The sequence below is a fragment of the Nanorana parkeri genome, unplaced genomic scaffold (assembly GCF_000935625.1).
Source record: "Nanorana parkeri isolate BGI_ZX_2015 unplaced genomic scaffold, ASM93562v1 scaffold45, whole genome shotgun sequence".
Lineage (NCBI taxonomy): Eukaryota > Metazoa > Chordata > Amphibia > Anura > Dicroglossidae > Nanorana > Nanorana parkeri.
In genome coordinates this window covers 2,531,319-2,545,220 of record NW_017306313.1, presented here as the reverse complement: position 1 = coordinate 2,545,220, position 13,902 = coordinate 2,531,319, and the positions used below count along the sequence as shown (strand labels likewise).

General features: G+C 39.0%; 1 protein-coding gene across 6 annotated transcripts in view; it reads right to left on the bottom strand.

Annotated features, from left to right (window-relative positions):
* The window catches only part of KCNC2 (potassium voltage-gated channel subfamily C member 2), a 191,225-nt gene that overhangs the window by 15,641 nt on the left and 161,682 nt on the right, over window positions 1-13,902 (bottom strand). For all 6 annotated transcript variants that reach the window (XM_018572867.1, XM_018572879.1, XM_018572885.1 and 3 more), the window contains exon 2: window positions 2,742-3,669. In XM_018572867.1, the coding sequence (XP_018428369.1) occupies window positions 2,742-3,669 (928 nt within the window). The remainder of the gene's footprint in view (window positions 1-2,741; window positions 3,670-13,902) is intronic.

The following is a 13,902-nucleotide window of genomic DNA, read 5'->3' as shown; positions in this document are numbered from 1 at the left end:
TGCAGGATTTGCATATAAATTCACCTGTATATACCTATATCTCTAAATCTACTATCAATTTGATATACAGGTTCCACTGAAAACAATGTTTCCTATACATTTTTTTACCATAGACTCTGTGTTACTTGTCCAGCGTTGTAAAAGGTTTCCTTTAAATGTACATTTGTTCATGCTAACACATATGCACACACGAATTGTAACATAGACAGTAGAGATGCATGGACTAAGAATAATCTGTTCCACAGTGATACACCTGTTCTTTTATCAAAAGCCCACTTCCCAGGTTTGCATACACCAACCTGCTTTTCCTCCTTTTTTATTTATTTTGCTAAAAACTACCAACCCATCTCCCTAACCATATGGGGTGACTTATCCATAGCTAGATGGCCAATGATTTTATGCCAGTCCACATGGCAACATCCACTGCACTGGGTTGTAACAGTAAAGGAACCCAAAAAAAGGCAGCATTCTCCAGACACAGTATCAGGCCAGCACTGAGGGATACTAGGCTTTTCCACATCACCATGCTTGTTGGAGGTGGGAGCAATGATGAACTGGTATAAATGTCTATTTTAGCTATAGACGGCCTGGGCTATGTTGGGATAAAAAACCAATGAGACAGTGGAACATCCCACAAATGCTTAATTCTGCTCCATAACTCTTACCTATTAGAGTACACATCTCCACAGGACACAGAGCCATAGAAAAACATAGTGCCCTTAAAGCTAGACTGCTGGTTTTTAAAGTCCCCCTTTTTATTTTTTAGTCTCCTTCGTCTTAACAATACAAACCACTGAAATGCAGACAACTATTACAATAACAAGAATAAATCATTCTTGCCAATTTGTCCACTATAAAAATATAAAAATACTAATTCCTGAAAGCCATTTTGCTTTTATCTTTAAAGAGGAACTTTACCCATATCTTCAAAATAACAACAAAGGGACCTTTTAGAAATGTTTAGTGATGACAATCTACAAACACATACTTCTAGATAATTGCAGGCTTTTTATTTTTTGCATACCTTTTTTTTCTTTTCTTCCCCAGTCTTCTGACATTGGCTATTTTAATAAAGGGCAGAGTACTAGATCTCCCTTTACTTCCTGGATCTCTGGCACATGTGACTAGGACATGTGACCATGCTTCTTATCCCAGTGGAGGAAAATGCCTTTCCCTGAGATCTCATGAGATTACAGATGAGATTTCCCAGCAATGTTCTGCTGATGTAGTCCTTCCCAGGATGTGATGCTTTGGCATGATTACATAATTTGTGTCAAAGTGGACCAGGAAGTGCAAAAAAAAGAAATTGTAAGTAAAAAAATATGATTGTTTAGTTAATGAATATAACGACGAACGCGCTACACATGTTGGGTATCGCCGCGCACGCCGGAGTGAGAGCAATAATCCTAGGGCCAGTATTTTGGGGTATCTCTAAATTGATGACCTGTGGGGGCTTTTAAAGTGTCTTTTATTGACTTTTTGGGGTACTGCAGTTTTTCGCCTGCGTGGCTCTTGGTCTCATCCTCAGTGCGCTTGCGCGGCAGCAGATGACAACGTCTCCGAAGCTCTGTTCTGCTCCTGCATGTCCATCAGTGAACTTTGAAGCAGTGCGGCGGACCTGGGCTCGCGTGCCAGCAGAAACGGCCCGCGTGCCTGCTCTGGCATGCGTGCCATAGGTTCGCCACCACTGATATAGACGATGCCAGATTGTAAACTGTTGTCAGGATGCCAGGGGCGTCACCTCCCCACGAGGTCAGAGGGTACGGCATAGAGTACAGACCTTCCTTCAGCCTGGCAGACCCACGGGCGCTCCGGCGGCTACTACGCGTGCGTGAGCTGCGCGTGCGCAGTACACAGGCTGCGCGCGCATCCCGGGGCCGTGCGCGCAACACACGTGCGCCTGTTTGAGCTTCAGTTGTGGCCTTGCTGGGGGAGGTTCCCCAGCCCACACACACACACCTTCCGCCTGCCACGGGAAGGGAAGACTCCTGGTCGCCTCGGAGACCAGGAGGCGGACCCACACCCACTGGCTATAAAAACCTGGCCTGAGCCCTGGCTCAGTGCTGAGTTATTCCACCTCATGGTGTGACATACGAAGCTCTCCTCCTATGTGCCTTGCTGCTTGTTACCTGAACCCTCTTCTGACTTCCCGTGTACCGACCCAGGATCGATTATCGGCTCTGACCCTTGCTGCCTGTCTCGATCTCGGATTGCGCTCGACTACCCCTTTGGATTGCCCTTTTGTTAACTTGCCTCCGGACTTTTTAGGCTGCTTCCTGCCAGCGGGTTTCCTCCGTGCTGCTTGCCCGCGGACGCACCTGACAACTGTAGAACTTAGAAATGTATATAAAACATACATGCTTATAACTTACTTTTTCCCTATTTAGCCATTAGCAATATAAACAAGTAATTTACTAAGGTAAAGAGTGCATTTTTCACTGAGCCAGGTGTACATGTGCTAACCTTGAACACCCAATTACATGGGGGGGGATGTGAAGTTAATATGAGTTTCCTATTCCCATGATTAAGTTATTGAAGTGAATACAGTTCAATGAACTAAGTAATAATAATAAGCGTAATGATATTTATTTTTGTTTTTAACCCCTTGTCACATGGTCTGGAAGTAAAGGGAAATTTCCTCAATGGGGACATAGACAGTTATAAAAACCTTACAGAGGTTCATTGTTATTATAAAGTTGTTGTTTTTTGTATTACTTTAGGTTGCAAGACTTCTACTATACCTGACATATTGTGTTCCATCATTCGGTTATCTTTGCCCAGGCATGCATCCACCTGTGTGCTGTTACATCCAATGTTAAGATCCATCTTGCAGAAAGTGGGGGAACCAGCCTGAGGTCCATGTGGGATATATTTCTTTCTTTTTCTTGGAAGCTTCTGTTTTGCCATAGCAAGGGAGTAGTACATTCCAAAATTGTTAACAATGACTGGAACAGGCATTGCAATTGTTAGTACTCCAGCCAAAGCACATAGTGCACCTACCAACATCCCTGACCAAGTTTGAGGATACATGTCACCATATCCCAATGTTGTCATAGTAACCACAGCCCACCAGAACCCAATGGGTATGTTTTTAAACTGTGTATGTTTGCTTGCTGATGGATCATTCGGGCTGGCACCGATTCTCTCAGCATAATAGATCATTGTGGCAAATATTAAGACTCCTAGAGCCAAAAATATTATGAGAAGCAAAAATTCATTAGTGCTAGCTCGAAGAGTGTGCCCAAGCACTCTCAGTCCTACAAAATGTCTGGTCAGTTTAAAAATTCGAAGGATGCGAACAAATCTCACAACCCTGAGAAACCCTAGTACATCCTTAGCAGCTTTGGAGGAAAGTCCACTTAGTCCCACCTCCAGGTAAAATGGCAAAATGGCCACAAAATCTATTATGTTTAATAGATTTCTGATGAATTCAAGTTTGTCAGGGCAGAAAGTGACACGTACTAAAAATTCAAATGTAAACCATACCACACAGACTCCTTCAACATATGTCAATGCAGGGTCAGTTTCAATCTCAATTAATGACACCATTTCAGTGCCATTATTTACTTTCTCAGTTTTGTTAATAATGTTATTAAATGCTTCATGAGTTTCCAGGCAAAATGTAGTTATAGATACCAAGATGAAGAATAAGGAAGCAAAGGCGATGAACTGTAACAAAACAGAAATAAAATAAGGTTAGTCCAAGTATAGTATAATACATATTTTAAAAGTTTCTATTTATAGATGTGTATATACTCCAGAATATGTATCTAGGGGTATCTAAATACAAATTAAACTGTGATATTTAACTATATATAAAATTATAAGCATTTTGCACATGCAGTAACAAATGCAGAAGTTTTAAAAAGCAAGGTAAACTAGTATTTTCCTGCTTTTAAAAGAGGAAGGGAAAGCACAATGGAGATGTATGTCAGTAACCTCCTACAACAATAGCCTTCCTTGACTTGCTTTCTTTTTTCTTTTCATTCTAAAATGCCACATATTATAGTAGCATCCAGAACCTTTTATTGTATTTAATCTTATGTACAGTATAAATTAAGCAGACATAGCAAAAGTAATCAAAACACTACCTATTTCACATAGTTATAACAGTTCAACGGTATATAATTAGTCTCCAAATCGAGCACATCTAAACCTAAACATAAAACTTCCTGCCTCAGAGTGGCTCTACTCAACAGAGCCACCCTTGGACAGCAGCATTGTCAACCTGTGGGATGGGTAGTGCTAGATGTACTAGTACATTTAGATAGATGTGACCAATAAATGAAACCTAAACTTCCACTAACACTTTTTAAGCGGTTACATTAACATTTTTTTTTCTTTTGGGAAAAAGATTTTACATAAATGATTAAAAACTGACCATTGCACACCTGTTAGTGTTAAATGGTTTGTCTCAGCCCACATTCTGCCACTTTTGGTAGTCTGTTAAAGGAAGTTGAAAAATAACAGACTTACTGGCCATATCAACATGGGAAAATATAAGCAAAACAAGCCTAATGAATCCACCATATTATGGATTTGTGAGCTGCAACATATTACATTTTATAAAATTTTTGCTTTTGGGTTTAGATACCCTTTAGGAATATAAAAGCTCCTTTCCAACTATAATAAGCCTTGTCTTAAAAAAAATCCATTGGTATAAAAAAATAAAATGTTATTTCCAAAAATTAGGAAAGCCCTAGAAAAACAGGAATAGTTACAAGGCATGCTTCTAGCTCTGGTAAACATTCTAATACATTTTAAGTTCTCAGTCTATTGACCTCTTAAATCATTTCTGTAATATATGAGTCCCCAAGAACTTCACCTAAGCCCCCAAGATGTTTATATGATTTAACTGATTCCTCTCTTTACGGCAATTGCTCTGTCTAGCTTAACAACTATATATCAGCTACATAGAGATTGCCCCTAATTCCATGCAGTTCTCTGGTCACAATTAATGATAAATTGTCAGAATAACTATGTAAAGTAAAGAGAAAGCCACTATAGACATGATTTTAAAATATAGATCCCCATTTGTCTGTATAACTCTTCTCAATGGGACTGTAACCTAATGACTGTAACTGATTGTGTATATCTACAGTATTGTCATTTTAACCATATCTGACAAAGGAAACATCCTGAGCATCCCCTCATAAGGCATGAGAAACATTTATTTATTAAAAAAAAATCAATTGGTTGCCCGCTGTATGAGGCCAGCGTAGCCTGGTCAACATGTTCCATATGTGCACAGCCAGAAGGCAGCCAATGCCTTCATTCGACTAATTCCTGACGAAAATTACAAAGCTGACCAGTGCTTCGTGAAAACATCTGTTTTTCTATTCTATGACAGAATTAGCTTGGACCTAGTAAATAAACTGATCTGAAACCAGCTTCCTAAATTAATTATTTACTGTAACTGTGTCTATGTCATGCAGACCAGATAATTAACCAGACACTGGCTCCCTAATGGAATGGATTACTTTTGCATGTCTGGGATGAGAAAGAATGGATTTAAAGTAAAATATAATTACCTGTACAAGAAATAAAGTAAAATATAATTACCTGTACAAGAAATCCCACAAATTCAATTACTATACAGAAACTGAAAACCATCATCATTTATCCATCAGCAAATAGACACATTTGAAATAGACTTCACATAGGTGATTTAAATTAAAAATGGTTGCTAATCAAAACAACAAAACTGAATGGAGAAGGTGGCTGCCTGAAAAGCAATTTGTTCTCATTACAGTTAGGCCTGATTTTCTAAGACTTGGCCAACTGACGAAACTACAAACATCATTAGATTTGACGTTATCTGTTTTAGCAGAACCTCATTCTGCATTCCCTTCCATATATTTCTTTTTATAAAAGATCAAAGAAATTTAAAACAAATACATCACTAGATTCACAGCTTTGAGTTTTACATGTTTAAAAGGTACCGTATATATTTTGAATGTCATGAAGATATTTTTTATTGCTTAGACTGCTTTACATATCAGTACAATAGAGGATAATCTACAAAGAGGACAAAGCAAAAAGCAGAAAATTTACATTTTATTTGAAGGAAAAAAAGTTGATCACCAAAAAATAGAGCTGAAAAAGTAAGCTTTTAAGAGCACCAGTACTTTGATTAACAATGCTGTGAAGAAGGACAATAGGGAAGATTGACATTAATTGGGTTCTTATAATTATTAAGGTGTTAATGAAACTTTTCAAGAGTGAATACAGGAGCTACCTTTGCTGACCTTCTGAAAATGCTTGTTGGTTGGCTGTCAAACTAACCCTCTACTTTCAATGCTTTCTGCTTCAATCAACTGACTTCACTTGCAGCATGCTTTTTCCATAACCATGTCTGCCATTCAAAATATTAAACCCTTAGGCAGCCAGGTACCTAGCATTTTTTAGGAGAAGATTGACAATGGCTACCCTGGTATTTATTTAAAGCCTGTTTTAGATCCTTGTACTGCACTACTACTTGTTACCTGCCAGTACTGCCAGCTTTATCCAAAGAAGTCTGGTGTGGCAGGCTTAACTGTCTTTCTGTTTATATAACTGTATTGCAGAGGGCAACAACATGGAGTGCACATAAACTATTTCACATAATATTACATGTGTCTAACTATTCCTCTACCAGTATTTGGGTTGTCCTAAGGCACATTGCAGTCCATTAGCATGGGGCTCGCAGGGTTCCTGTGCTACACAGTGCAGAACATCAAGACATTAGCTTCTTTGGGACACCCTGGCGAGCAACCCAGTCTGTCTTGATCAGAACTCAAGCCCCCCAACCAGACTGCTCACTCATGCCCACTGTGGTCCCTACTCCTTCCCTAAACATAAGTCTATGTCCAAGTGTAGTTCAGCGACACAATACTTTAACAGTTGCAATAGTTCTTGATACCAAGAGAGCAACTCCAAGTGAAATAGATAGAGACCTGCACCTACTTATACACTTTCCAAGGGCACTCCTGGTTAACAGGGGCAGGGTTGCCCAGCAAACCCCAGGTGGGCTTCTAATACCAGGGCTATACCATAGAGCAATGGGGACATCTAGTGACGTGGGCTTACTTTTACAAGAGAGGATGTTTCTCATCACTACTACAAAAAATCCTAAAACTAGGGGTCAGCTGCTATGGATTGTTCAGAACCGATAGAGATTATGGGACAAGTTTAAGGCCAATAACCGATCAGGTACCGATATTCTGTTTACATTCAGCTGCACCAACAGCTGAATATAAACTGCAGGCAGTTGTCTGATATTGGTCCACCCTTCGCACCCCGCCCTATTTATCTGCCGGCGGCAGGATTCTGCAATCATTTCAGAGTGCAATAGCTAACAGCAGGCTGGCTATTGCACCCACCCACTGCCTGCTGCCAATCAAAGTTCTCCTTCAGGTCCGCTCCACTGCTCTCCTCTGCTGATCGACAGCAGGCAGTGGGCGGGTGCAATAGCCAGCCTGCTATTTTACATTGTAAGCACTCATGTGCAGTGCCCTCCTTACCATCTTGTCTTGAATTGTATAGTAATGGCTTTCTTTTTTTTTATAAATTCTTTTATTTAACAAGTTTTTTACAAATAAACAAAAAGGTTTATGTCTTTCTTAAATTGTAAAGCGCTGCGCAAACTGTTGGTGCTATATAAGTCCTGTATAATAATAATATTGGCTATTGCAATGTGAAATAGCCAAGAGCAGGCTAGCTATTGCCTCCCCTGCTATCTGCTGTTTTTTCTGTATTCTGACAGCAGCTGGTGGCTGCTGTCAGAATACTGAACAGAGTCGGCAACTCACAGGCTGCTGGTTCTGTTCCTACATAGATTTTCTGACCGGCTCCTTCAATCAGCTGATCAAGGGATGCGGTACAGAGGTGCCCACTAGGCAAAATTCAGCCAATTCCTCAAGAACCAGCTGAAATTTGCACAGTGTATATTATTGGGAATGTTGGCCCCGATTATCGGTGGATCAGATAATTGGTCGATCCCTTTGAACTGTCATTACAATGAGAGCTCAGCGGAGTCGGCAGTGATATCACGGCCAGTCCCGGCCCACCCAATCGTTTTCTACTTTTCTTTCTACTTTTTTTAAACTGTTTTTCTATTCTGCTCGGTACCACGGAGGTACTGAGCAGAATAGCCGAGCAGAATGCCGCTCGGCCCCAAGGCCAAACGGCAGCGAGTAGCCTGCCCGAGGTTTGGCTCAGCCAATCCAGATGTTGGATCAGCTGAGTCAAACTCCTTCTGCACTTCGGGTCGGCCGAACATGCAGAGCTGATACAAGTCAATGTGCGGCTGATTTCAGCTGATGTACGGCTGAAATCAGCTGTACAAGCCTGAAGTGAATAGCCGAACAGCGTTCGGCTCACTTCACTTCGGGTCAGTTATTCACGCGGCTGCCTTCGGCAGCTTTGTGAATAACACTGTAGGTTTACATATACATACAGGTGAAACTCGAATAATTAGAATATCGTGCAAAGTTCATTTATTTCACTAATGCAACTTAAAAGGTGAAACTAATATATGAGATAGACTCATTACATGCAAAGCAAGATAATTCAAGCCGTGATTTGTCATAATTGTGATGATTATGGCTTACAGCTCATGAAAACCCCAAGAACCCCAAATCCACAACCTCAAAAAAGTAGATTATTACATGCAATCAATAAAACAAGGATTGTACATAGAACAATATCGGACCTCTGAAAAGTACAAGCATGCATATGTACTCAGTACTTGGTTTGGGCCCCTTTTGCAGCAATTACTGCAATTACTTTTGCACGATATTCTAATTATTCGAGTTTCACCTGTATATTATCTCTTCAGTCCATTCACAACAAAAATGTTCCTGCTTTTGTTGACCATCTACAATATTTTTAATTGTGTTATCCATTCAAGTGCAGATGTTCCCAGACTATATGTATGTATGTGTATATATATGTACTATATGTATGTATATCCATTTTATTTCAGTTTTGCTTAGAAGAGAAAATGCTAATGCTTTCAGTCTGTTTCCCATTTTCCCATTTTTTTCTGTCTGTTTCCCATTGGGGAGATTACTCTCCCCAATGCAGAAGCTGACTGAAAAAACAATAGTAAGTGAGAGGAAATCTCTACAATGTGAGTGTTATTCCAGTCTTAGTTGTCACCAAATAGAGATTTACCCTCACTCTTTGTTCTGGTGACAAATGAAAAATGTTGGATTTCCGCTCACTTTCTGTCTTGGTGGCAATGTTTACCAACACAAATGAAGAGGGTAACTCTCCCCAGCGGCACAGGCAGCAAAAAAAAAGCAAGAAAGAGGTTACAACTCTTCCTTACTATATTGAAAACTTTAAAATATATTTACAATACATACAAGGTATTTTCATATTCTTAACAAACAGTAAAGAGCTTCAAAAGCAAGGCCTTCCTGACCTCTCTAGCTGGATATACTGTTAAGTAATCCATCCATCAGTTCACAACAAAAGAATGTAATCCACTTCTCGCCATTTTCTGATGTTTGTTTACATTAGAAGGTTGGCAGGCTGCCAAGTCTCTGCTTCCAGAGAAAACAAGAAGAGCTGTAATTTCTTTTTTTTTAAGGTGTTGGAGAAGGGAGTGGTTAGAACTTCTTCCAGGTTTTTATTGCTGACTTTTTTCCTAGTGACCACTGTCACTGAGAATGGAAATAAAGACAAGTCAAAATTTTTGTTAGTATAATTCTCCTGCGCTGCGGAAATAGATAAACTGCAATCTAGGGAAAGTAAACAAAAATAGCTGCTGTGCCGATACAATAGTGTTAAAAATCAATTCAAAAGTGCACTGCGCTAAAAGTAAAACAAATATAGATATAATACATAGCCACCGCTCTGGAGCCTGGGGTGCAGACAGTCTGAATCTGCTGGAGCACAAGGAACCTGTGGAATCTCCAGGATTATCGGAGTGGGGGAGAGAACCCTGGAGTTCCTTGATTACTACTGGCGGGACTGACAAAGGGACAACGGATGAGGCTTAACGCTCCCCAAAGCACAATTTGATCATTTACGGTTGTATGGTCATTTCGTCTGGTTAGTACATTCACATTATTATTAACACCAGAGGATATTTATTATTTAAAATTGACAGTTTCAGTATTTGAGCACTGGATTGTGAAGCGTTGATGTTTTAAAGAAGAAATAATTACATGTAACACGATTGGGTACACTCAAATCTATCACTTACCACAGGTTCACAGGATGTAAAGGGGAAAAATGGTATTATCGGACTGCGATTTGGACATTTGTTTCTTTTTTCCCAATAGAAAGCACAAAGTTTAGTTTGTACTTTTAGCGCTGTGCACTTTTTAATTGAAGTCAAAATGTTTTAGTGGACCCCAGAACAGGAGTTGACACTTGATCCTGTGACATCTGTGTAAAAGGGCATTTCCCTCACTTTGGAAAGATTCACCCGCACTTACTGTTGTGTTTCTGAAGTGAAAGGAAATTTACTGTTGTGTTTCTGAAGTGAAAGGAAATTTCTCCAATGAGACATAAATGGCAAACAAAAAAAATCTTGACTGGGGGTTCTACTCTAGAACAATGTTTTGATCTAAGATTTTTAATTTATGTAAAAGGACACAGGCAAAGGCCATACCACAAATGGTGTTCAGATCTATGATACCAACACATATAAAAGGTATAAAACAAAGCTGTGCACTTTTTATAGCAATTGTTAAACACTGAAGAGACGACAAATAAATGAGTTAAAAACAGTGTCAAACATGATGAGTCAAGCCACCCATAGCTGAAGATCTTAATATCAGCCATCTGAATTCTTGGTTGTAGCCAATTACATTGCTCATATAGTGCGGCAGTAGCCATAATTACATATTTCTTTCTTATAATGTACCACTTGTAGATCAGAAGCCTCTCTTTTGTGTTGATATGTTATGATGTGCACAGAGCAGTGAGAATGTATAATATTCTCTTTAACCTAACATTTATTGGTTTTATAGGTTTTATATTGTAAAACGTTGCCACTATATAAATGTTATACAATAATAATAATAATAATAATATTAGATGACAGTATGAAAAATATATACGTCAAATATAAGCATACAACTATAAATACTGTAAAATAATATTCTTCTATTTTTGGAAGGTCAATTATCTCTCTGGTTGATCCCTTATATTGTTTACACCAGTATTTTGTGTTCTGTGCTCTTTTATTAACGGCTGTCTGTGGCTGTTTATGTACTGAAATATGTGGATGTCAGGTGTTCTCTGTTTGATCTTAAACAGATGAAACTGCAAGAAATCCCCATGTGACATAAGTGTCAGGGTTCTGAGCAAAGGTTATACAGGCTCCTAACATTGCTGGAAGATAAAATGTCATCTCCAGGAAAAAAAACTCTGCAACTTCTGTTGCAATAGGGAGAATGGAATCTTTCATCTCTCAACAGACACCCTGTCATGACTCAGGCCAAGTGCCGATGTAGGCGGCTGAAAACACAGTGTACAGCGCCCTTGTTGCCATGGCGCCCTGTGCGGCCGCACTGCTCGCACACCCCTAAGGCCGGCCTTGGTGAAGATGTGCCAGGCAAAATAGCATTTGACAGGGAAAGACAATGAACTGATAACCTTACTGATCTATTTTCTAATGCTTAATCTGTGATTGGCATACATTTTGTCTACAATTAGAAGAGTTATGATCAGTTCCAAGTATTTTGAATGGATTCTACTAACTGCTTATTTCTCTATTTAATGGGTAAAAACAATCCTAGTGGCATAAGGTAGTCATTCAACTTTTAATAATCGACTATCATTGAAATAGGTTAAGTGGAAGTAAATGCAAAGTATAATTTGTACTCTTAATACATTTTTGCTGAGTATAATCAGCTATACAATTAGATGTAATCTCTTCACAGCAACTGTCCAACTCAGTATTTAAATCTGGTCTAAATGGTAGAGAAGAATCTGTTATGAGACTAAAAATATGTCAATATTTACTGTAAATATCCACAACACTTATGAGTATCCCAACTCAATTTAATAACTTGGTCTATGGCAACATTATTCACTATGAATCATTAAAGTTTGTACTATGGACTCTGAAGTGGTTAACTTCTTTAGGTCAATAAACAGAGGAATGCAAGAGGACTCATACAAAAATATAACATCCGCTTTACTTGAACACATGAAAAAATATGTCAAGCTATAAGAGGGAAAACAGTGTTGTGCTAAGGGTATGACAATTTTTATTGCCTTGTATTGTGGACATTGGTCACACAAAAAGTTAGTGGCCAAATGTTTTTTATCACCAGAAGAGTGTTCCGGCATGGTGTAGCAAATCTCTTTTAATAATAAAAGGTAAATAAAAATAATGCACTCACAGCTAAAAGCCTTACTAGAAAGAAACATCAAAGGAGAAGGCCTGCAGCACCACCAGAATCGAATCACCCTGTGGATGGGGCTAGAGAACTGCTCAGTGTGTGGAGCCATAGATCCAGTGGCTCTGAGATGGAGCACAAACGCCACTTTTCAACAGTATTCCATTTCCTCTACCACCCAGCAGCCAGCAGCAGTATGGTCTCAGTAACAGTTGATTATTATAGCAGCTACTTAACCCCTTGCTGTCCGCCCATCGTAAAATTACAGTCTGGGAGCCAGAGAAGAAGCTGATGAAGCAAATCTCTGCTTCATCAGCTGCTTTGGGGGTCCTGAGGTGACATTAGGGGTCTTGGGGAACCCTGATGTCTCCATTAAGAGGACCTGTCATTTTTTTTCTAGCTATCACATTGGGGGCTTTTTATCCTCCTATGTGATAGCAATCAAGCTAATTGTAAAAAATAAGTTTTAAAAAAAAAGTCTCATATTTAAAAAAAGTCCCCCATGCGCACGCACTTATGTATGTAAATACGCGTCGGACGCGCTTACGTGCAAAAACAACGATTGCGCCGCATATGTTACATATCGCCACCAACATCGCAGTGAGAGCAATAATTCTAGGCTCATCAATCACTGATAACACTAAACTGATGAGCGGTAAAAGTTTTTAAAGCGTCGCCTATGGCCAATTTTAGGCATGGTAGTTTTTTGCGATTTTGTGGGTGCACGCAATTTTAAAGCTTGACATGTTTGGTGTCTATTTACCTGACGCGACCCCGTCTTTTATATTTTACCAAAAAATTGGGTAATAATAAATGTTTTATAACCTAACGTTGGGAAAACAGTTTTTTTTTCAAAATGTTCGGCCCTTTTTTCGTTATATAGTAAAAAATAAAAATAAAGAAGATATACTCACCTGATCCTTGGTCCTGTGGTGTTTACCACAGAACCAAGAATCAGAGGGCAGAGGGGCCGAAAAGAGCCGAAGGATCAGCCAAACCTACGGCTCTTCAGTAAATAACCCCCTTAATGTCACTTTTCTGCAACTAGATTTTTGTTATTAATTATAATTTAACTCATCCGAAATTAAAGAAAATTTTGATTCATCCGAATCTGAATGCTGAAATGAATTGACTTTCAGACCCAAATTCCGAAAAACAAAATAACGAAACATCTGAAACCAAATGAAAGGAAACTAAACTAAACACATTTTTTGCCGGCTTACATGTCTAGTAAATTCTAATAACACTAAATAAAACCATCTATGGATTTACAATTGCACATGTCTGTCTGTTACAATTTTTCTTATCACCCTGGTATTTATAGATAAAGAAGGTGAATGCATTCTCAAAAATCCACAGGATCCCTTAATATAATATTTTCTATCTTACCTTGAGCTATGTATACTGAAGTCATCATTACAGAAATTTTCCTTGGTTTTTATATAATCTTTTTTTAGCAATGTTCATTACAAACAGAAGCAGTCATAGCAACAAGACACAAGAAGTTTCACTTCTCTGAGCTTAGTGTTATCCTGACTATGCATGCTACAATCTGACT